The 25,188-nt window shown below is 49.1% G+C and overlaps 1 protein-coding gene across 1 annotated transcript; it reads left to right on the forward strand.

Moving 5' to 3' along the window:
* On the forward strand, positions 723 to 17,423 carry AKR1B1 (aldo-keto reductase family 1 member B). Its single transcript, NM_001314287.1, is given in 10 exon segments — positions 723 to 805; positions 8,847 to 9,014; positions 9,682 to 9,798; positions 10,832 to 10,909; positions 11,218 to 11,340; positions 11,829 to 11,935; positions 12,261 to 12,342; positions 12,879 to 12,962; positions 15,097 to 15,179; positions 17,217 to 17,423. Coding segments are annotated over 10 exon segments (951 nt in total). The 5' UTR covers positions 723 to 739; the 3' UTR covers positions 17,260 to 17,423.

Here is a 25,188-nt window from a genome sequence, read left to right on the forward strand (position 1 = left end):
TCCTTCTACAGGCTAGACAAACCTAAATCTCAAGCTGATGTTTAGCAACAAGATTGCCAACCATTTCTCTGGCGTGCACCTTACTAAAAGCAAAGGGCGCTAAACTCCAGCTGTAGTAGTCAGTTCAGTTCAGTCGCTCAGTCATGTCTGACTCTTGGCGACCCATGGACTGCAGCACGCCAGGCCTCCCTGTCCATCGCCAACTCCTGGAGTTTACTCAAACTCATGTCCATTGAGTCGGTGATGCCAGCCAACCATCTCATCAGTGTGTTCCTACAAATTAAAGCCCTGGCTTTGGTCAAATTCCCAAAAAACCATGCAACTGGGCTTGAACAATAAACTTATCCTTCTGCGCTCTCAAAAAAAAGAGAGAGAAACCAAAACTCCTTCCCAGGCTATTATTTATGGGAATTCTGTTACTTTTGCTAAAACATTCGCGTTTCCACGCGCCACAGCTACTGGCGGAGCTCGCTGCGGGGCGTGGGGGCGTGGGTAAACCGCCGGCTCAAAAGGAATCCGGAGCCGCTAGGACCTAGCTGGAGGCGCTTCCTCGCAGAGCCCCCCGGGCTACCAGACGTGCGGCATCCTGATTGTCGGGGCGGCCAATCAGAAGCTGCGCTTGCCGAGCCAGACTCCCATTATACCCGCCCCTTCGCCCTGCCTCATCCGCTATTTAAAGAACCGCGCTGAGCCTCCTCGGCACGGTTCTCTGATCCTGGTCAGCGGAGCTCAAGCAGTTATGGCCAACCACATCGTGCTCTACACCGGTGCCAAGATGCCCATCTTGGGGCTGGGCACCTGGAAGGTAGGTACCCTAGCGAGCGTGCTCCGGGGCTCGCTTAAGTGCTCAGCGCGGCCTGGGGGTAAGGGACCGAGAGTGACCCTGAGCAGCGGCCCCCGCGGCGGACGCCAGGCCTCGAGGGAGCCATGCTCCGGCAGGTCCGGTCCCGGCAGGTTCGGGAGCCTGGGCGCTGAGGCGGGCGGGGCGCTCGCCTCGGTATCCGGCCGGGGGACTTACGGTGGGGTGGGAAAGGGGTGTTTGAGAACGGCTCGCGGGTGGCCGACCCCATAACTCCTGGTGCCTGCGATCCGTTGGAATCTAATCTCAGCTGGAAAGGCAACTAGGGGGCGCAGATCGAAGGGAAATTTTCCCACGTCCGTCGCTGTGGCTTGGTGGATGAAGGTCGGGGAGGGGCGTTCCCGGAGATGGAGCAAAAAGGCGAGAGGCGTGGGGCGCCGGCCTTCCTGCCTAACCTCACCTGCGGGCGCCCGCGCCGTTTGTCTTTCTTCGAAATAGTTGATCCTTAACCGTTTCCGGCTTTGCTCCCTCAGGAATAAGCATCCCAAGGTAAGCCTGGAGTCTGCAGGTAATTGCATTAGGCTGCACGAGTGTGCCCAGGACCTTTCTATTTACACTGTCTCCAAACGCCCTGGTTCCTGAACTCCCGGAGACCGGCGTGCCCCTCGGAGTGTCCTGTGCTGGACGAAGGAATCTGCGGGGGTGCGGGTGGTGAGGGGAGGTTCCCGCCCATGCAAAACTGCGGGCTGGCATCAGTAGTTAAAACTGCCTCCTGAAACCTCGGCACCGCTGGAACCTCTTCACAGCGTCCCCAGGAAAAGGTTAGGAGTAAAAATGGTAGTCTTGAGTATCTGACAGTTGTGGGGCGCCGAATGATGTTACGGGCGCCGCCGAAGCAAAACCCCCAAAATTTAAACCGCTTGTAAGTTAGCTTGGGGTATTTTGTACATTACATTCCACGGCTATGACTCAGGTGTTCCAGGATTTTAAATATAGGACTGGGCATTAGCCATTTGCACACTGACAAAGAAAAGACTGTAGAGATTAAGGGCACCTTGAAATGGTCTGAAAGAGACAGAAGATGGTATTTATCTCTACCCTAAAATCAGCAGCTGAAATCTTGTAAACGTTCACTGTCGTGGAGTTGCCTCCCAGGAAAAGTATTTCTTGGACAAAGGAATCAGAGTTATATGTGCCTTGTGTTTCCTTCCAAAAGTCCAATGGTGGCTCTAAGGGTGTAACTGAATTATGGCCATTGTACCAAGTAAAATTCAGTCTGTCGCAGGTTATTCTCTTGGAATGCATGTGAACAGACACTTTCTTGGCAGTGGCAAATTACAATTTCTGAGGCAGCACACAGACAGACGTGTCACTGGAACAAAACCACCACCTCTCTGAGCCTTATAAGTTTGTTGTTTCAAAAACTGGGACCTTAGGTCCATTGTTTCAAAATCAGTACTCTGGGGGTAAATAAGGAGTAAAAGTTGATTTAAAACTAGGGCTTTATCATTTGCTTGAGCTCTTAAAACCTACCCTAATGTAAATTTAGTTAAGATAGCTCTATAAATCGGTACGTTTAGATCATTCACTCCAATAAGTTCGTTGAGTGTAAGGGTAGCGTCAGACTAGGGTCACAAACTATTTACAGAATTGCTCACAGAGCCTGGTAAATGGTAGGTATCCTAAGGATAACATGTTGAATTAATATGAAGGAGTAAGATAATTTCAGATTTGAGGGAGTGGGTGAGGAGTTGAAGTTGTTTGGAACCATATAGAGGCACGGTAGGGGAGGTGACAGGGAGATAAATGGTTTAAGTATGGGCTTGGAGGAGATTTCTTTCTTTATAAGGAGCAGTATATGAATAGTGTTTGATACCTTTCCCCTGTATGTGCAAAATATATATTTTCACAGATGCTGGACAAAAATGGGGTGACCCAAATACCATTTGCTTATCTTTGTGAGAACTGGGGGAGGCCCCGGGAGTGGGGGCAGTTCCTGGTTCCCACGGATCTTCCGTATCATGGTGGCTGTGTTGTATCCTTCGGACCTTTGGCAGGGCTCTGGGAGTCTCCAGTCAGTTACTTTGAAGGTCCTCAGACTCCCCTTCCTCTCCTTGGAGGTGAAGCTTTCAGTCCACTGGGAGAACACCTCTGCCTCCAAGCCCATGTGGCTTAGAGGCCGTTTCCCCTTGGCAGGCTTGCCTTCCCCAGTGGACAGTAAATAAGCCACGGGCATTGTATTCCCAGGAAGCGGCTAAAACAGATTACTTCTGATGCTGACCAGTGTCCTGTTGCTGATAAATGTGTGGAACTAGCTGGAAGCTTATTGATGTATAAATGGCCATTGTAACTTACCTACATACCCCAAGCCTAGAAGTGGAGGACAGTTTTCTCCGCTGCTTTTCCATCGTCTTCTGCCCACACCCACGAGCCTTTGAGACATTTCCCCCTAAGTGTCTCCCACCCAATGAAACTTCAACATCACAGAGAGACGGTACATCTGTGTGTGTCCTTTGACAGGCCACAGAACATTTTATAAGCTAAGTGTTTCTGTTTTTGCCCTCAACAAACCAGTTTTTGCCTCTTTGAGGTTGATTAACACTTCTTTAGGAGAAAATGCTGAGAAAGAACTCGGGCCAAGCTGTTGATGGTCTGGGATCCCGAGCTAGAAGAGTCAGAGCTAAACCAGTAGCTTGTCTTTCTGTTCACCTGCTTCATCTCCCTGTAGGCCTCAACCTGCAGCTGTTCAAGAGCAAAGATACTTAAATAAGTCCTGCCTGTGCAGGGCCAGCCCTGGGCCACCCCCATTACAACCAAGTGGAGACAGTGGTGTAATTTAGGACAGCTGGATTCACACTGAATGAGAGAAAGTTAATCTCAGTTTTCTTATTGGTTTGTGTTTGTGGCCAGACCTGGTTGTTAGCTTTGGTGTTAAAAAAAAAAAAAAAAGCCCAAATGGACTGTGTTCATGTGATAAGGCAACGAAAAAGATACTTCTTCAGCAGTCTGCTCTTTATCACATGAAATTGTGGTTTACATTATTAAACTGTAGATTTGGACGTAATTGAACATGAGCCAAATGAGGTTGGCTTATCTGCACCAAGCAATAAAAACACCTCTGTTGAGGTGAAAGACTTTGTCATTCTCTGGATTCTCCCAGATGCGTATTCTATTGGAGTCTTATGAGTGTGGCAGACTTGAAGACTTCCTGGTACAAAATCGCTGGATATGGGCATCATGTGTAAGCATAGGGCAGGCAAGCTGGCCTAGCTTGCTCAGGTTTCCCTGGACCTTATTGTCCATTGAACAAACAGGAGCAGGATATAAACCCTTTCAGTCTCCAGAATATCTTTATGTTCAATATCAGGATACCTTTGTTTTGTTTTGTTTTGGGAGGGTTTCTATTTGTCTGCTTTTGGGCTGTATCACATGATATGTGGGGTCTTAGTTCCCTGACCAGGGATCGAACCAGTGCCCCTTTATTGGAAGGGCAGAGTCTTAACCACTGAATCTCAAGGAAGTCTCACCTTTTGGTTATTAATGTGCTGAATTGCAAATGAGAATGTTATTTGTAAATAGGCAAATCAAGACTAGGACTGTTGCCGAATGCCCCTTTCTTTGCGTGCTTTTCCAGCAACCCCCAAAGGTTAGTAAACCGCAGCCCATTTTTATGAGCAAAATTTTATTAGAACACATCTCACTCCTTTACATATTGCTTTTGCAGCAGCAGAGTTGAGCAGGTGTGATGAGACTGTTTGGCCCACAAGGCCTAAAATATTTCCTGCCTGGCCATTTAACAGAAAAAATTTGCCAGCTTCTCTTCCAGAAGGTTCTAAATAAATTAACTGGAAGTTGGAATACATTTTGAGAAATTAGGTCACAAATGTCTGTTTAGCATACGTGTAGTTGAAATGCTTTATCTACAATGAGAGGCAGAAAATTATATCATGACATCACTAGTATTTTAAACAAAACTGATAATTAAAAAGTAAGGTTAGTTTTTTTTTTAAATGTAGGTTGAACTTCTCAGAAGTGAAGCTGGTTTAACAAGAAGAGGTTAAACAATGCTTTTCAGTGAAAACTTTTCTCAAAAGTGTTGCTTTTCAAGGCCTTAGAGGTTGACGCCCTGTTTCTTTATCAAAGTTTACATAAAAAGTTATGGTTACCTATTTTTGCTCCAAGTTTATCACTGGCACACTGTTAAACTTCTCACCCAGGTTTTTTTCCCCTCAAAGTGAAGTTTCCTTTATTCCTATCCCCCTTCTTCATTACAAAAGTGATACCTGCTAACTGAAGAAAATATTTTTAAAAAGTCAGAACATAGTCCTCTTCCCAGACATCTGCATGTTAAAACTACAAAGGATTCAGTCTCTGAGGTACTGTTTTGTTTGTTTGTTTTTTAACCAATGACTCTGTTTTATAACCTTTGTTGTTTGGAGCTGTGTGTTGCTAAGTTGTGTCTGACTCTTTGTGACCCCATGGACTTCGTAGCCTGCCAGGTTCCTTTGTCCACGGAATTCTCCAGGCAAGAATACGGGAATGGACTGCCATTCCCTTCTCCAAGTTGGGAGCTGTGGTATTTTGTTGTTTGTTTGTTTGCTTGCTTCTGACTTGCAGAGGGAATAGAGGGAGGGATATTAAGGTAACTAGCAGCACGAGCTCCAATGATTGGGTTTTAAGAGGAGAGGAGAGAGAGGGGCACGGACAGTAATTATTCGAGTTGGGACTGCCTGGCCTGGAGTGTTACGTGAAAAGGAAATAGGCCCAGTTTGTGGAACTGATGGGGGTTGCGGGGCGGGGGGGGGTCTCAGGGGTAGAGACGTGTCAGTGATGTCACTTGGTACCATCAGCTAGAACATTGTCCAGTTGCTGCTCAAGCTCAGAGCTCTAAGCCCTAAGGGGATGGGCATGGGCACATGTGCCCAAGTCACAGGGCAGATTAGTGGCAGAAGTGCATTTCAAACATGATTTCGCCTATATGATTTGTATGAGCCTTTTTTTTTTTTTTTTATCCCCCACCAGATCTTAAAGTGGCTGCTTCATTAGTGATGAGGAAAGTTAGTTTAGTCTCCTTCGGGGGAGGGTTCTGGGTAATTACTACTGAATGTAGTTTGTGGATTCCAGTACATTTTCATCCCAGAGGATGGTTTACCAAGCCCAGGTGACTTGTCCTCTCCCTGACCAGTGTCTCCCTTCCTCCAAGGACAGACCTCTGAGCCAAGGCTAGCCCTCAGGTCCTGGTGCTAGGGTTCAAACCCCGACATCTCTTTCTCCCTGCTCGATCACGGGGCCAGTTTCCTAAACTCCGCACCTTCATTCCCTAATCCAGAGATCACGGATAACCAGGGTTGTGGTGGAGATGCAATTCAATGATACACTTAAAACTAGTGAAGACTGATCCATAATAAGTGGGAGCTGTTGTTATTTTCTCTCCAAGCCATTGTGCGCTGCACACCACGTGAGTCAGGTTCCATTTATGACAGGACCTGCTCTGGCACAAGTCTTCTAGTAACAGCATAACTGTCCCTGAGCTGGCCCTGGCCCGCCCAGCCCCGGTGAGAGCCATTGTCCCTACTGCACACAGGGCTGGTGGCCCCAGACAGCCTTCCCTCCCATTACTTCAAAGGTGTCTCTGGAAAGGGGAAGCCAGCGTGTAGTATCCGTTTGCTGGAGTCCTCTTATGGATTGCCGCAGCTTGTACGTATTTAATTGTAAATGCCCAACAGTCCTTGCTTCTGCTCCTCATTGTCCTTTGAAAGCAGTTTGGACTCAGCTTCTCAGCAATCAATCTTCTCTGTCCGGGCAAGGGTCAGGGAGCCACAGCTTCTTGGTAACCTCTTGTAGGTCATTTCTGTCCTTGGCTCCTCTATACAAGCATCATAACTTTTTTTTCCCCCAGTTTTAGGTCAGTTGTTCAGCAGCCTTGATTGCCTACTCAGCACTCTTTTGGTCCGAAGGAACCAAATAACCAATTTAATCTTAAGCAGGAAAGAAAATGTGTTGGGGGTGTGGAGTCACCGACTTAGAGCCTGTCAGGAGTACCAGATCCAGGGCTATGAAGCATGTGACCAGGAGCTGTCTCTCCTCCACTCTCCATCTGCCCCTCAAAGCCCACTTCTGTCTAGCACCTCCTGGCACACGTGCTCCCCGCGCAGAGTTGCCAGAATGAAACCATGTCCTGAGAGTGCCAGCTGAAGTCCAAATGTGGAATCTTGTGGGCCTGCCTGGGATTACATCTCGGGCCCTGTACCAGTCGCTGTGGCAGATGCAATGTGTGGCCAGACCTCGGAAAGGTGCCTGCCCTCTGCTCAGGGTTGGGGCCGGTGAGCTGCTAGGCCAGCACAGTACAGGGCCCCACAGAGGAGGTCCAGCCAGGGTACCTTCAAGCCTGAAGAAAGTTGATGGCATGCTGGACTCCCCTTCCTGGGCCTCCGTATTCCACCTAGCTCACTCTCCTGGGAAGGGGTGTACCCTGCGGCAGGGGGCCCCAGGGACACTGTGGCATTTCTGGCTATGCTGAGGTTCTCACCGTGAAGGGTGGGGAAGACTGCAGGTACAGCTTGGGTCCTTCGGGGACCTAGGTGATGGCCAGGTCATCTGAAGATGTCTGATGTCACACCTGAGGTCAGCATCGCCCGTCTGCCCACCCTGCCCCCCCCCCCGTGGTGGCGAGAGAGCTGGGCAAGCTCACAGCCCGGTCCTGCGTTCCTCCGCCTTCCTCTCTTCGCAACAGCTGGTATCAAAACAGCAGATGTCTGCAGCTGCTCATGGCCCCAGGGGAGTTTCCCTGCTCATTCTTTTCTACCCCAGCTCTCTGGAGGAATGCGCCCTATTCACCCAACAGCCCGACGCACATGTGTTTGTTTTCCACCTCTCTGGTCCAAACAGGAGTGTTGTGCAGATGGGGTGTGCAGTCAGGCTGGGTGCTGGATGGCGGGGTGGTTCTGTGCCTTCCTGCTCACCCAGATGCACACATGGTCCAAGCAGGGGCAGCGTCCAGTCTTTATGCAGCTCTGACCACAAACCACGTGGTGGTCTTCCATGAATCCCGTTTCCCCCTCCTGTCAACTCCTTTCTGTCCGCTAAATGCCCCTGAGCGGCCACCTCCCGCTTCCACCTCTTAAAGCAGATTCCTACACAGTGAGATTTGGGCACAGGCCTTTGAACCTGCAGCAGTCGTTTTTGACTTTGATACTCCCCAAACTGCATAAAAACAAGTGATGACCAATACCAGAATCCACTTGTAAAAGGAGAAAATAAGTCACAGGTGTTCACTGACGAAACTCGAGAACCAAACGGTGATTGGAATGAATATTTAACAGTGATTTTGAAGTATTTTGAGTTGTTTGAAAGCAGTGGTATCCCTCATTGTCTTAGGAACCTAACAGATTGAGATAGTGGGAGCTTTTGTTTATACAGTTCACTTTAGTCGCTCAGTCATGTCCGACTCTTTGCGACTCCATGGACTGCAGCACGCCAGGCTTTTCCTGTCCATCACCAACTCCCAGAGCTTGCTTAAACTCATGTCCATCAAGTTGGTGATGCCATCCAACCATCTCATCCTTTGTCGTCCCCTTCTCCTCCTGCCTTCAATCTTTACCAGCATCAGAATCTTTTCCAATGAGTCAGTTCTTCGCATCAGGTGGCCAGAGTATTGGAGCGTCAGCTTTAGCATCAGTCCTTCCAGTGAACATTCAGGACTGATTTCCTTTAGGATGGACTAGTTGGATCTCCTTGCAGTCCAAGGGACTCTCAAGAGTCTTCTCCAACACCACAGTGAATTGTTTATACAGTGATTTGTAAATCAACAGATGCTGAACAAACCAGGAAGTGAGGGGCTTTGGCCCATCTAGTTAAGGTGATCTGTGCTGCTAGTAAAGGGTGGTCAGATTTTCCTAAAGTGAAGCACTGTGGCATCTCACCTCGGGTGGCCTGGAACAAGAGCTGCTGAGGAGCCTGGGTTCCCTTCCTCCTGGCTTGTGTGCAGATTGTGTTTTGTTTCATTTTTGGTCTTATCTCCGTGTCTTCCATTTCCTGTTTCTTTCAGTCCCCTCCAGGCAAAGTGACGGAGGCTGTGAAGGTGGCGATTGACCTTGGGTACCGTCACATTGACTGTGCCCACGTGTACCAGAATGAGAACGAGGTGGGTTTGGCCCTCCAGGCAAAGCTGCAGGAGAAGGTGGTGAAGCGTGAGGACCTCTTCATCGTTAGCAAGGTACCCCGCCCTGCAGGGGAGCCCGAGGGAGGGTTCTCTTCCATGTTTATCCAGGGCAGCATCCGTTTAGGGGCCAAGACCACAATCTGGGGTCTCCGAACATGGCTAGGGTTATCACCCAGCAGGCGGTTCTTCCTGGGCAAATGTGTTTACTCAGGGCCACACCCAAGGCCATGTGGGCTCCAGGGCTCGCCTGTCTGTTGGATGGTCATTCCACTGGGACCCGTTGGCTAGAGCCCCTTGCTGATGAGGCCAAGGCTATGGGTTAGCACCCCCTTTCCACAGGGTTATCTCTGAGGATAGGACTTGGTTCGCTTCTGCAGACTGAGCTCTCTTGGTGGTACCCAGGAGATACTGGGTAGGAGGGTGGGGCTGGCCCCATGAAGACCAGCCTGGTGGGAACTATGTTCAGGGCCTGGGGCTCGCTTGCCAACCTGCATTCCATTTTGTGCCTTCAGTTTGGTCCTCCTGAAAGGGTTCCTTGACCTGATTATCCTCCCTTCCTTTGGGAAGTTAGGATTCACATGTACAATGGAATCTCTGTCCCCACCGTTGACAGCATCACGGTGAAGTCAGTGGGTTTTAGGGTGCAGAAAGCAAGTCCCCTGTCCCTGAGCCATCTGGCTTCCAGCCTGTGGGCTAAGACATGTTCCCTCCCTGGCTTCAGCTGTGGTGCACGTATCACGACAAGGACCTGGTGAAAGGTGCCTGCCAGAAGACGCTCAGCGACCTGAAGCTGGACTACCTGGACCTATACCTCATCCACTGGCCCACAGGCTTCAAGGTAGGGGCTCAGGGGTAGCCAGCGGCATCACCCTCTGCTGTTAGCAGGTCACAAGCGGGTGGACCCTCTGTGTGTCCCTGCCGCTGCACTCAAGGTGCAGTCCCTGGACCAGCAGCAGTGGCCTCGCCTTGGAGCTTGTTAGAAGTCCGCTTCGGGCCCCACCCAGCCCTCTGACCCAAACAGGGGTGGCTCACGTGCATGTTTCAGAGTTGGAGGAGCACCACTCTTTGTTATTTGGTAATTGGGTAACTTCAACTTTTGCGACAGTGAACACAGCTGAGGTGACACTCCTGCCCATTAGGCGGCGTCATCAGCTCCCACCGCTCCCCACCACTTCAGGCACCTTCACATACACACACGCACACACACAGACACACACATACACACATGCACGCACATATGTATACACACGCACGCACCCTGCACTTAATGCACGCGTTTTCCAGTATTCTGTACACATGACATCCTGCGGAAACTTGATAAACCTCAGCAACCTACTTCTTGACATAAAAGAACTCTAGAGTTATTCCATCCTTAACCTCCATTCTAGCCACAGGCTCAGTTTTCTGCTTCATCAACCAGTGTGAAAGCATGTGGATTTTACCCTGAAGCTCTTATTTTATTGCACTGTGGTGTATCTGGGCCTGACTTGCATCCTTTGTTTTTTTTCACAATAAGCTGGCAAGGCTCAGCGAGGTGGTGGTTTTGTAGGCTTGGGTCCAGCCAGAACGTGGGCCCTGGGTCCCCCGCTATCCACACACCCCTGTCCATGGCAGGCTTCATCTCACTGACCAAGAATTGTCCATCTCCACACAATGGTCAGTGCGCACCCATCTGATAGAAAAGTGGTCTGGAGGCTTCAGGAGCTGTCTGCTATTTCTTTTACCCAGTGATACGAATTTGCCCTTGATTATCCTCTGAAAACAGACAGCTGTTGCAGTTTAGAGTAATTGTTTTAGAACTTTGCTTTCCACAATGCGTCTGCCCCAGCAGATCTCTGCAGGTCTGTGATTGGTTTTGATTGTTACTGCAGCCTGGGAAAGACTTCTTCCCATTGGATGAGGACGGCAACGTGATTCCCAGTGAGAAAGATTTCGTGGATACCTGGACGGTAAGGCAGCCCCTGGCTTGGCCCCCCTTTCATGCTGGCTCCGCGGCCTCCTTGTAAGGGACCAGGCGTGAATGGCCTGCTCTTCCATTTCTTTTGCCGTGACTGTCACTCTGCCACTGTTGGGGCTCTTCCTGCCTCATTAAAGCCATCCTGGCTTTTGTCTCGATGCCTCTTGTCTTCCCGAAGATCTGACTTGCTGGCACTGAATAATAAGGGCATGACCTGTTAAGCTGGCTGGTACAAAAGGTGCTTCTGGTCCTTGTTCTGCTGGGCACACGTCAGCAGCAAGCAGACCCTCTGGTTTCTAGGCCATGGAAGAGCTGGTGGACGAAGGGCTGGTGAAAGCTATTGGAGTCTCCAACTTCAACCATCTCCAAGTGGAGAAGATCTTAAACAAACCTGGCTTAAAATACAAGCCGGCGGTTAACCAGGTAATGTCAGCAGGGGAGCTGGTGTGCATGGGAGACTGTTCTGTGACACTCTGATGCTAGCAGTTCCTTGTTATCCGCATCACCCGGGAGGTAGATCTCTGGGTGCTGGCAGAGTCCTGATGGCTCAGAAAAGACAGTGCCACATCTGAGAGTGAAACCTGCGGGAGAGAAGGGGTTTTGAGCCTGGCTTGTGATGACTCAGAGTCTTGAGACGAGCTGTGTGCAGACATCGACATCCTCAGACCTGTCACAGTTGATAAATGGCCAAAGCCAGAAAAAAACCTCGAGGCCCATGGCCATGGTAACAAGACTAGGACCCTTAATGTCAAGAACACTAGCTGGGAAGCAAGAATTATCACCGCCCATCCAGGAGATGGGACGCGGGTTGCCCATAACTTTCTATCTGGAGGGAGGGGTCTTAGCCAAGGAAGACTTCCGGTGTGGCCTATGCCCACAGGGGCAGCATCAACCCTCCTGTGTATCCGCAGATCGAGTGCCACCCATACCTCACTCAGGAGAAGTTAATCCAGTACTGCAACTCCAAGGGCATTGTGGTGACTGCCTATAGTCCCCTCGGCTCTCCCGACAGGCCCTGGTGAGTCTCCATGGGATCGTGTTCTCTTACTTGTTGGCAGAGATAATGGCGGATAAAGGAAAATCCAGCATCAAGGAGAGAGTGCTTCTGAGGTGATCAGCAGACCTCCTGGGAGCCTCCTGTTGGGTTTCCTGGTTGGCATTTTTAGTAGCAGGGTGCCTCCTTTTTTTCCAAAGGGTTGTGAGTTTGTAACTGAGCTCTGAGTCAGGAGGAGACTGGCGGGCTGCCCTCTGAGGTCGGTGGGCCTTATGATTAGGGTCACGGCTGCCTTGAGCAGTGGTGACGGTGGTCACTCACGCAGACTGTCTTGCTGTCTTATCTCTAGGGCCAAGCCCGAGGACCCTTCCATACTGGAGGACCCCGGGATCAAAGCGATTGCAGACAAGCACAATAAAACAACAGCCCAGGTATGGCCGTTTCCAGGCTCTCGTGACTGTTAGCAGAACTTCCTGCATTTGTGGTGGTTCCCTTTAGCCTGGAGGAGCAAGCCCAGTCAGCCCTCCGCAGATGTATGGCTTGGGTCCTGAAGCATGGTAGAAAGGGTACAGAGGACCCTTAGAAGACCGTGTGGGGCTGGAGATGATCGGACCTGCCCTGCTAACTCTGAAGGCTACCATGAGGGTCCACACTCGCCCCCTATTCAGGAAAGCCCATCTCTGCGTGCAGAAGGGCTCAGCTGTGTGCTCCCAGAGGCTAGCAGGAGCTCCTAGACAGGGAGTAACATACAGAGAGACATGGAGGCTGAGAGCTGGGCTTGGGGGTTGGGACCTAAGCACCTCCCTTCCTCCTTGCAGGGTGTGAGGCATCACCCCTGAGCTGCTCTCCTCACTGCAAAGTTCTGGGGTTTCTCTCTTTGGGTGTGGGTTGGAGTGGGGGTCAGATTGGGCGAGTGGAAAGTGCAGAGCTCCTGATGGACGTACGCACTCGGCATCTCTTTGCACAGGTGCTGATCAGATTCCCCATGCAGAGGAACCTGATCGTGATCCCCAAGTCGGTGACGCCTGAACGCATTGCTGAGAACTTCCAGGTAAGTCCTGGCTGGTTGGCCCGGGGTCCCCTTGGTGGAGGAGGGGCCAGCTTTTTACCAGGCCTCTGGATGGTCATGTGTGGGCCCCCCGCCATCTACTCTCGGACAGGGAGCCCACTGTAGATGCCGGACACTGGTTCCTCGTGGGTGGCAAGTGCTGTGCCAGGGTGGGGCCTGGGCCTCGTTGTACATGCAGACACCTGTGCTGGGATTTCTCAGGACTTGTCATTTGCCCGAGAAATGTTGCTCTTGAGTGATGCTGCCCAGATTTGCATCACGGCTCAGTTTTCCCGTCTGTAAAATTTGTACCTATTTCAAGGGTTATCATGAAGATGAAGTAAGATGCACACAGTACCTGGTACTGTGTAAGCACTCAGGAAACACTGCTGTGCTGACAGCTCCGTGGCCTGCAGAGACCTTGCAGGGCTCCAGTGAGGTGACCTGCATGGTTCTCTGGGCACCTGCCAGAGCTGAGGAGGCCTTCTGACACTGCAGCCCCTCCTGCCCACCTGCCTGCCTCCCGCACCAGTGTCGGGGGCCGGGCCAGGAGACGAGCTCACCAGGAGGGTCCCAGTGCCCCTGAGACTCTGCTCTCCCCAACGCGAGCAGCTCTCGGTCATCACCCAAGCCCTGGTTCCTGTGGCTCTGTTTCCAGGGAGAGCGACTGATCACGCCTGTTCCACTGGTCGGGGGCTGAGGCTGTAACACGAGCTGCTAGCCACCTGGGGCCTGGGCAGGGTTGGGGAGATAGATAAAGTGGTAAAATAGTTAGCATGAGAAACACATACCCTGCTAGAGATGGATTTTTTTGTTTCCTCTTTTATTTTTTCAAAGCATTGGAAAAGAAACATTTTCATTTAAAATTTTTTTTAAAGACCCACTTTTGTTATTTTTCAAACCTATTTACTTTTAATTGGAGGATGTGTTAGTTGCTCAGCCATGTCCAACCCTTTGCAACCCAATCAACAGTAGCCTCCTACATTCCTCTGTCCATAGGATTTTCCAGGCAAGAATACTGGAGTGAGTAGCCATGCCCTTCTCCAGGGGATCTTCCCGACCCAGGGATCGATCCTTGGTCTCCCACACTGCAAGCAGATTCTCTACCATCTGAGCCATTGGGAAAGACCAATTGGAGGATACTTGCTTTACAATACTGTGTTGGTCTCTGCCACACATTAGCCATAGGTGTATGTATGTCCCCCTCCCTCGTTTTTAAGCTTCCAGGCCACATGGCATGTGGGATCTTAGCTTCCTGACTAGGGATCAAACCCTCGCCCCCTGCAGTGGAAGCACACTGGGCAGAGGTTTTGAAGTAAACTGGGAGTCCCTTGGACTGCAGGGAGGTCCAACCAGTCCATCCTAAAGGAGATCAGTCCTGGGTGTTCATTGGAAGGACTGATGCTAAAGCTGAAACTCCAACACTTAGGCCACCTCATGTGAAGAGCTGACTCATTGGAAAAGACTGATGCTGGGAGGGAAGGGGACGACAGAGGATGAGATGGTTGGATGGCATCACCGACTTGATGGAAATGGGTTTGAGTAGACTCCAGAAGTTAGTGATGGACAGGGAGGCCTGGCGTGCTGCAATTCATGGGGTCGCAAAGAGTCAGACACGACTGAGCAACTGAACTGAAATAGAAAAAGAAGTACCATTTTGCCTGGAGGATCTGGAAGGGAAAGGTCTGTTTTCATTGTTCATATCATACCCAGACAAAACATGTATGTTCTGAGTGGCCATGTAATAAACTTGCTCTGAGTTTAGTCTACCTTCCTGCCCCTCCTCATAGCAGGCAACATCTCACCAGTGGTCCTGCCTGGAGCTGATCATATGCTTTCATATTCTGTGTTGGATTTTGTTGTTTAGTTGCTAAGTCATGTCCGACTGTTTTGCGACCTCATGGACTGTAGCCCTCCAGGCTCCTTTGTCTGTGGGATTCTCCAGACAAGAATACTGGAGTGGGTTGCCATTTCCTTCTCCAGGGGATCTTTCCAACCTGGGGATCGAACTTGAGTCTCCTGCATGGGCAGGCAGCTTCTTTGCCACTGAGTCAGTTAGCAGGGGAGCCCTTACCTGTGTTGGGTAGCTGTTTACAGAGTTTTATAGGAGTTGTGGTCTGTTTTGTTTTCTTTTCAGGTCTTTGACTTTGAACTGGACAAGGAGGATATGAACACCTTGCTCAGCTACAACAGGGACTGGAGGGCCTGTGCCTTGGTGAGGTGAGTCTCGGGAGAGCCCCTGGAGGGATGCAGATGAAAGAATAACTGCTGGAGGCCTTACCACCCAGGTCCTGCTCATGCAGCAGCTCTGGCTTGTTCACGTTACCTGGGCTTCTCCTCCGCGTGCAGCAAGGAGCATTTGCAGCATGTCAGCTGAACCGCACTCCGCTCCAGGGAAATGCCCGGCGCCTTGCCCTAGTCTCTCCTTGCCCTGTGCACTGTTGGCCTAACCTACAGTAACCTGGGGGCCAAACAGCTTCATTTTTTTTTTTTAAAGCTGGGGTATAGTTGCTTCATAATATTACATTAGTTTCTGCTGTACAAGGAAGTAAATCAGCTATGTCTCTATATATCCCCTCCTTCCTACCCTGTCCCACCCATCTAAGTATATTGTACTTTTACTTTTCAAAATTGAGTGGCTCCTATGAAACCAGATGATTCCAGATGGCTCCTGCCCCACCTTCCTGGAAGAATTTCCCCATGACTCTTTTTCCATAAGGACTCATGAGAGGGTTTTGGTCGGAAGGCTATGTGCTCGGGGCCCACCAGCACCCCAGCTCTGACAGTGGAGCCACCTAGACCCCTCCAGTGGACGTGAGCTGGTTCCTTGTGTTCCCTCTGATTTGTAGTTTGGAAGGAGATGAAAAGGAAAGTAGGGTTTAGTTCTTTTTTTTTTTTTTCCTTTTCGTACCACTACATTAACTCAGAAAAGTTTAAAACACATTTCCTGCTTTGAAGAAGACTCTCCCCATTTTACACGGAGACTGAGAACCTGCTCTGTCACTGTTTGTGTTGTCTGACCTCACCGTTCTTGTCTGTCCCCTCTGATAGTTACTTTCCAACACGGAGTTTGAGCGTTCCCTCGGGCCGGCCCGGGTGCTAGCTGTCTCTCCAGCCCTTGCCCTCTCTCCAGCCCCTAGCTGGCACCCCTGGTGGTTCCCCCACTCCTCCAGCAAGTGTCCCCAGGTTTGCTTGATTAACAACTCTCGCCTGTGAGTGTGTGGCTGCCACGCTGTGGCCACAGGCAGAGTTGACCACTGGCCCTCTCTGAGTACATACAGTAACTGTATGTGTTAATGGCACTGACCCTTTAGACATTAAAATCTTGTTTGATCTAGTGGGCAAAGGAGAGAGACGAGAGAAGTGAATCAGTCAGCAAGTTCCATCCTTGTTCTCCTTTGAGAACCGCTCGTCATTCATTCAGTTTCCTTTCCCCTTCCAGCTGCTGACACAGCGTATGGTAGGGCAGCTGCTGCAGGCCACTGATGTGTAATGGATTAGGAAAGAGTTGTCTGCCCCAAGCAGGGTTCACCCTGAGGCCTTTCACACTCTTCCCAGCCAGGCTTTGCAACACTATATACCTCCAACACAGGCCCTAGGACTGTGAACCTTGGCAAACAGCTCCTGTATCTTTCCACCCCCAGCTCAACGTCCAGCCTGTCCCCTCTCCCTGTGTTTCCTGTAGCAAATCTTCAGTTCATTTCCGCTCCCACTGGTCCCTGGAGGCTTCTGGAGCTGACAGTGGCCTCTTGTCCCATGTGTGCCAAGCACTTGTTGGGTCATGTGTGTGTTCTGTGTATCTGTGAGTCTGCTTTTTTTTTTTTTTAATGGGTAGAAAATCGTTTTACAATTTTGTGTTGGTTTCTGCTGTACGCCAATGAGAATCAGTCATAATTTTGTGTCTATATATATCCCTTCCCTTGAGGCTCCCTGCCCTCCCCCAACCCCACCCCTCCAGGTTGTCACAGAGCACCGCGCTGGGCTCCCTGTGTTATTTAGCAACTTCCCACTGACTGTTTGTTTTGCACATGATAGTATATATATGTCATTGCTACTTTCTCCGTTCATTCCACCCTCACTTTCCTTCGCTGTACCCACAAGTCCATTCTCTACCAGGTTCATCAGTACCGTTTTTCTAGATTCCATGTATATGCGTTAATGTACAATACTCAAGACATCACTTCTGTCTATTTGAAATTGATTACGGTGGCAGTCTCATCCAGGAAAGGCTAATGTGTTCCTATTTCCTCCCGACAGCTGTGCCTCCCACAGGGATTACCCCTTTCACGAGGAGTTTTGAAGCTGCGGGTGCCTGCCCTTGCCCGGGTGACCTGCCGTCTCCCACCTCACTTTTCTTGTGTGTAGCGTAATTTGGCCCGTGTCCCTCAGTGGTGGGTCAGCGACTTCTAGACAAACCAGCGAGGGCTTGGCCAGCTTGGTGTCGGGTCCAAAAAGCAGAATCAGTAGATTAGTAGAAGTCTCTTCAGTTTTCCTTTGACCTTCTAGTCTGGGGAACTGGGGAACATGCAACCCAAATACTCTTTTCTAAGTTGAATTTACAAAATCAAAATAGTGCCTCTAACAGTGGGGTTTTGATTGCTTGGAACTGTAATCCTTTCAGCTAGACTTTTCTTTGCCTCAAATAAAAAGTGCTCTTATGAGTTTGATGCTGTCTGTTTTGTTTTGGTTTGTTGAAACAGTACACTGCCTTCTGTGCCCCTCGACCCTCCTCCCCAGATACCATACAGCTCAGCTCCACAACAGAGGAAGGACTTAGCATCTTAGCACTTAGGACCTCAGTACTACACCCACTTGGCTTTAGGGGGCTGGACATCTGACTGTACATCAGACACCCAGGGGGCTTTGAATGCTAGCATGCTGGTCCTCATCCCTGGAAGCTTATCTAATTGCTCCAGGTGTAGCCAGGACATCAGGAGTTTGCAGGACCCCAGGGTGACCCTTGTGCAGCCAAGCTGAGAGCCAAAGCTCTAGGACCGAACCAGGATGCAAACCTGTTTATAATTTCACAGATTTACTTGGTTTTTTCTCCTACTTGTGAAGGCCAAAGTCCTGTGGTTACTGAACAGCACCATTCATGAAAGACTGCTCTCATGAAGCTCATTGTCTGGGGCACAAGGAAGAAAAGCAGCAATAATTGGTAGCTGGGGCCACTATGATAAAAAACCAGAGATTGGGTGGTTTAACAGAAATGTATTTCTCATGGTTTTAGAGGTCTGAAGTCAGAAATCAGGGTGCCAGCGTGGTTGAGTTCTTATGCGGGCCCTCTTTATGGCAGGTAGATGGCTACCTTCTCACTATATCTTCCAGTGATAGAAATGAAAGAAAGCTTTCAGGAGAGCCAACCCATCAGAAAAGACCCTGATGCTGGGAAAGATTTAAGGCAGGAGGAGAAGGGGGCGACAGAGGATGAGATGGATGGCATCATCGACTCAATGGACATGAATTTGAGCAAACTGCTGGAGATAGTGAAGGACAGGGAGCCTGGAGTGCTGCAATCCAGGGGGTCACAAAGAGGCAGACATGACTGAGCGACTAACACTTAACTTAACTGATCAAAATGACAAAGGCCAGGAAGGAGATCGGATTGACAAGGGTTGACTTAAAGTTTTATAAAGACAAGTTGCTTTGCTTTGCTCCTGGCTCTGTTTATTGGATGACTAGCCACTTTCATTTGGTGAAAGCTGCTTTGCAGGTGATTCATGTGTCAGATGGATAGCATTTAGTTGGGCAGCGTGGGTTGCTGGATCTCACTCAGGGATGCAGAACAGTGTAGCCCTGAGTGGCTGGGGTGGATCCAGGTTGGGGGGCCCACCAGCTCACCAGCTGGCAGCCCTGCACCTGGATCCCTCACTTACTGAAACCTACCCGTCACTGTGATCCAGTTCCCCCTGCTTGGTGGGCAGGTCCCACCTTATCCCAAGTTGAACTGCAAACCTCTTGCGTCACTCTCCAATCACCAAGAACAGTGTGGGTGTCTCTCAGCCATGCCCAGCTCTTTGTGACCCCATGGACTGTAGCCCACCAGGCTCCTCTGTCCATGGAATTTTCTGGGCAAGAATACTGAAGCGGGTGTACATGCCCTCCAAGGGATCTTCCCAGCCACCAAGAGCAGACTATCATTTTATAAACGGTTGTGGCAAGTCCTCTGAGAACTGGTTCGCAAACCCTGTTTCTCCAGGTAGCAAGAGCTGGCTTAAGTGCTCTCTGGGAAAGCTCTGGGGTCATCACTAGTAAGAGATATAAAATCAGATGCCTGCCTTCTAGGTCCCTGCTTAAAAACACATTCAAAACAAGACCATTTAGAAGCCAGCCAGGAGCACAAACCAGATAAAATTCCCTCTGCTGGTCCCCCTCCCTGCTTTCTAACCTACCTCCAGTTGTATCTGGTTTCCCTGGTGGCTCAGACGGTAAAGAGTCTGCCTGCAATGTGGGAGACCTGGGTTTGATCCCTGGGCTGGGAAGATCCCCAAGAGAAGGAAATGGCAACCCATTCCAATACTCTAGCCTGGAAAATTCCATGGGTGCAGGAGCCTGGCAGGCTACAGTCCATGGGGTCGCAAAGAGTTGGACAGGAGTGAGCAACTTCACTTTCTTTTCCTTTTCCAATTGTATCTAAGAACTCTGACTTGCCTGGTATGGAGGATGAGGAGGGTGATCAAAACCTCTCATGAAGGGCTGGGTCTGCATGTTGAAGATAAAATAGAGGAGTATTTGCAGCATAAGGCCCAAGCTGATAGACACCAGAGGGTCTCCATGGACAGAGTTGCTGCTTCTCGCCCCACCTCCCTCCTCTCACCAATCCCTGGGTGGGTTGCAGCCCAGCCTCAGGACGCAGGTAAACCCCTGATCCCAAATGCAGTGACACTTCAGAGGCCAAGTTAGTGGCAGTTACAGAACAATGGTGCAGGTCTTTGAGGAGCTCTGTTGGGGCCCTGAAATATATTCATGGGTTTGGAGTTGGACCAAGACAAAGTTACAGGCAAAGAGTAGAATTGTTCAGATAATGAGACCAGCTGAAAGATGGAACAGAATTTGAATCACATGGGTGATTAAGATGTGCCTGAAAATCTGCCCTGAACAATAGTGGCGCAGGTTGAATGCAGACAGCCCAGTTGAAGGTCTGTGATTTCACATTTCTCAACACAACATCCTTCATGTGGACACAATTCCCAAATGAGCTGTTTCAGTGTAGTGTCTGGCAGAGTCCTGGGGGTTCCCTCTCCAGGAGAAGCAAGTTGGGCTTCTGAGTCAGTGTTGGGCTCAGCCCGGCAAGGCTTTGGCAAGAGGCTGTCTCTGAGGGTTCATTGCTCCTGGGGTCCAGCTCTGGGTCATGTTTAGTCTTTCTGACCCTTGACGGCATTTTCTAGCTGTGCTGCAAGGAAGACGTGGGGCTCAGGATCCCCAAGGGGGGCCTCTCTTCTTTTCCTCCCCAGAGTTTGGCTTCTCAGGTCCTCCAGCTCAACTCCCAGCTAAGCCCGTGGGAGCAGCAGTGTTGGTTTCCCTCGCCCTCCTGTCCACAGTGCCTAGAACTGTGCCTGGGCACAGAGTGGGCACTTGGTGATGGCAGCTGTGTGTGCAAGTGAGTTAACATGTGAAGAGCTTATAACAACTAGCAGTGAAAACCTTCTAGTGTGAAATCAGTGTATTTTAGACCTAGAGAGGTCTAAAGCCAGAGAGGCTGCTCAGTTCTGACTGGTGACCCAAAATACATGAGAGGTAGCAAAGAGTTGTGTAAATATAGACAGTGTCTTTGTATTTTTAAAATAAGGTTGGCTTTTTAAAAAAAATTATTTTATCATTTCTGGTTGCATTGAGTCTTCGTTGCTGTGCATGGGTTTTCGCTAGTTGTGGCAAGCAGGGGCTATTCTCCAGTTGCTGCTCGCAGGCCTTAGAGCGCAGGCTCAGGAGTTGTGGCACATGGGCTTAGTTCCCGCACAACTTGTGGGATCTTCCCAGACCAGGAATGGAGGCTGTGTCCCCTGCATTGGCAGGCAGATTCTTTACCACTGGACCACCAGGGAAGTCTTGGATGGACCGGGTCTTCACTGCAGCTCTGCCCTTCCTAATCCACAACTCACCTCTATTCCTCCAGTCTACAAATGCTGCCCTCCTAGCAGTCAGGAGGATTAAGAGTGTGAATGTGAAACTTATCTCCCAGGCTTTGCACACAGCCCTTGATACATGCTAGTCATCGTTGCTGATGTTGTTCAGTTCAGTCGCTCAGTCATGTCCAACTTTTTGTGACCCCATGGACTGCAGCATGCCAGGCTTCCCTGTCCATCACCAACTCCTGGAGCTTGCTCAAACTCATGTCATTGAGTCGGTGATGCCATCCAACCATCTCATCCTCTGTTGTCGCCTTCTCCTGCCTTCAATCTTTCCCAGCATCAGGGTCTTTTCCAAGGAGTCAGTTCTTCTAATCAGGTGGCCAAAGTGTTGGAGTTTCAGCTTTAGCATGTTAATTAATGTTAATATGATGTTGTTAATATTATTACTATAATTATATTTTGCAACAGAAGCAAGCCCCCTGCACCCCACCTCCCCAGTTTGTGGATGGTGCCCCAGGGGTTGGAGCTGTGTCCAGAGTGAGGCTGTTTGCTCTGTGCGACCAGCTCTTTCTCCACTGCCTGGACTCAGTCCAGCTTCAGGCACAGAAAGAGCCACTCCTGGTACCTTTATCTGTGAGCAGCACAGTGTGAGCTTCCACTTCCAGCCTCAAGGACTGTGCTTCCTGGCAAGAAGAGTGAGCCCTGAAGAAAACGCTGCCCACGTGTTTGTAAGAAGTTGTTTTTTTCCCGTACTGATGGAATCACAGAGCATTGGAGATCAACTAACCCAGGGTTTTCCAACCTGTTTTTGGCAGTAGGCTCCTTTCTCTAAAATAAACCCTCTGTCTATCCTCAATATATGCACTAGATAAGAGGAGAGCTGCTGTGGTTTAAGTGAGGGAGGAGTCTGGGAACCAAATCAGTTATTACCCCCTACACACAGCCCCTAGCCGTGAGGGCCCTGGAACAGTTTCTAAGCCTTCGGATTCAACTCTGTGTGTGTGTGTGTGTGTGTGTGTGTGTGTGTGTGTGTGTGTGTGTTTTAAACAACAAACTGTAATATTTATTTCTAGCTCCATTGGTAAAGAATCTGCCTGCAATGCAGGAGACCCTGGTTCGATTCCTGGATTGGGAAGATCCCCTGGAGAAGGGATAGGCTACCCACTCCAGTATTCTTGAGCTTCCCTGTGGCTCAGCTGGTAAAGAATCCGCCTGCAATGTGGGAGACCTGGGTTTGATCCCTGGGTTGGGAAGATAGATCCCCTGGAGAAGGGAAAGGCTACCCACTCCAGTATTCTGGCCTGGAGAGTTCCACTGGACTGTACAGTCCATGGGGTTGCAAAGAGTCAGACACGACGGAGCAACTTTCACTTGACTTCCTTTGTGGCTCAGACGGTAAAGCCTCTACCTACAATGAGGGAGACCCAGGTTCTATCCCTGGGTCGGAAAGATCCTCTGGAGAAGGAAATGGCAACCCACTCAAGTACTCTTGCCTGGAAAATCCCATGTACGGAGGAGTGTGGTAGGCTACAGTCCATTGGTCTCAAAGAGTTGGACACAACTGAGCAACCTCACGTTTAACATTTATTTCACACAATTAGTTGCTAGAGTCCAGGAATTTCAGAGGGGCTTAGCTGGGTGGTTTGGGATGGAGGAATCACTCAGCAAATGCAACTCATCATGCTAAGGCTTGACTGAGGCTGGAGGGTCTAGTTCCAAGATGGCGCACTCAACCACTGGCAAGTCAGTACTGGTTATTGGCAGGAGGCCTTAGTTTCTCCCCACATGCCCCTTTCCATAAATCTGCTGTTCATGATATGGTGGCTGACTCCCCCTCATGTGAGTGACCCAAGAGGGCACAAAGGGGAAGCCACAGGTCTTCGTTATCTAAACTCAGAAGTCAGACACCATCATTTCCACCACAAATCAACCCCAATGACAGCATGGAGGCTGGCCCCCACAAGCTACAAACCTAGAACTGCATATAGTTTAGAACCAGGGAAGCCCTCAGAAGTAACAACAAACGTGCACATATTTCAAAAGAATATATGATCAGATTGGCATTTCCAGCCAAGCAAACTTTTGGTTTTACAACAGCAAAAATCTCTGAGGATCAGAGAGGTGAAGAGACCGGTCAAAGCTCACAATGCAACTTTTTAAAAATTTATTGAAATACAGTGGATTTACAATGTTTTATTAGTTTCTGGTATACTTCTGAAGGAGAAGAAATCATTATCTCAAAGAGATATCTGCTAACCCAAGTCCACTGTAGCTTTATTCCTAATAGCCAAGACATGGAAACAGCCTAAGTGTCTACCAGTGGTTGAAGAAGTAAAGTGAAGTCGGTCAGTCGTGTCCAAATCTTCACAACCCCATGAACTGTAGCCTACCAGGCTCCTCCATCCATGGGATTTTCCAGGCAAGAGTACTGGAGTGGGTTGCCATTTCCTTCTCCAGAGGATCTTCTTGACCCAGGGATCAAACCCGGGTCTCCCACATTGTAGGCAGATGCTTTACTGTCTGAGCCACCAGAGAAAACCAATGGTTGAATGGAAAAAGTAATATATTTATTGATATTGATTATTGATATATTAGTAAAATATATTCGTGTATCAATTATTGTTGTTATTTAGTCACTAAGTTGTGTCTGACTCTTTGCGACCCCATGGATGGTAATCTTCCAGGCTCCTCTGTCCGTGGGATTTTCCAGGCAAGAATACTGGAGTGGATTGCCATTTTCTTTCTCCAGGGGATCTTCCCAACATAGGGATCGAACCCACATCTGCATTGGCTGGCGGATTCAACAATATATTAATATATGCTGCTCATTGGGCTCAGTTGCTCATCATGTCCAACTCTTTGCAATCCCATGGGCTATAGCCCATCAGGCTCCTCTGTCCATGGAATTTTCCAGGCAAGAATACTGGAATGGGTTGCCATTTCCTCCTCCAGATTAATATACATTAATGGAATACTATTCACCTATGAGAAAGAAGGAAACCTTGACATTTACAAGAACATGGGTGGACCTCGAGGGCATTAGGCTAAGTGAAGTAAGTCAGACAAAGGAAGATGGTCTGCTTAATGTGGAATCAGGAAACAATGAACTCAGACACAGAGAGTAGAGTGGTGGTTACTGGAGGTGAGGGAGATGGGAAAACGCCGGTCAAAGGGTACAAACTTCCTTTAGTTCTGGGGACATAATGTACAGTATGGTGACTGTAGTTAATGATACCGTATTGTATACTTAAAAGAGAAAATAGAGCTTTAAAGTTCTCACCATAACAACAAAATGGTAATTACACGAGGCGAAGGATGTGTTAACTAACCTTATTGTGGTAGGTATTTCTCAATGTATACAATCATTGAATCATCACATTGTACACCTTAAACTTAACCCAAGTTATACAGTAATTATATCTCAGTAGAGCTGAGGGGAAAAGACAGTCTCGGGGGAAAATGAAAACTAAAATTATGACCAAAAAAAGGGTGGGATTTGGGGTGAATTTTGTAATCAGGGAGGAACAGACCAAGGGCTTCTAATATACCACTTATTTCTTAACCTGGGTTCTAGAACATATTTGCTTATTTTGCTTCTTTAAATGATGTACACAGATTTTATATACTTTTTTGGATATGCACTTCAAATAAAAGTAAATGTCTGCCGAATCAACACATGATCTCATGTGATCCTTACGACAAACCTGTTAGGCATGCACCACAATTCTCGTTTTGCAGATGAACTTACATCAAAAAAAGTTCATTGATGTGCCAAATATCTAGTCAATGTTTCCTCCTTCTCATTCTATGATCTTTCCACTGAATTTCACTGAAACTAATTTTTATGACTCTCTCTGTTGCTGTCTTACCTCTACACACACAAAAACCTACAGTGCCAAACTGCAGTTATTGAGCAAAAGATATCAGATTCTATTATCCTTTAGAAAATCCTGTTCTCTCCTGGCGTGTTTGGTTTTCTATGCGGTGTAGATGACACAGCCATTCCCTAGTGATAAGCAAACTACACACCAGCTGCAGTTCAGGAATCGCTGCAGTGGTACTGGAAAGTGAGGTACGGTCAGGCAAGAGACAGTAGATTTTGGAAGAGAATTCTCAGGATATATGGATTAAGGCTGGGACCCTGGAGGGCAAGTCAGCCT

The sequence above is a fragment of the Capra hircus genome, chromosome 4 (genome assembly GCF_001704415.2).
Source record: "Capra hircus breed San Clemente chromosome 4, ASM170441v1, whole genome shotgun sequence".
Taxonomy (NCBI): Eukaryota; Metazoa; Chordata; class Mammalia; order Artiodactyla; family Bovidae; genus Capra; species Capra hircus.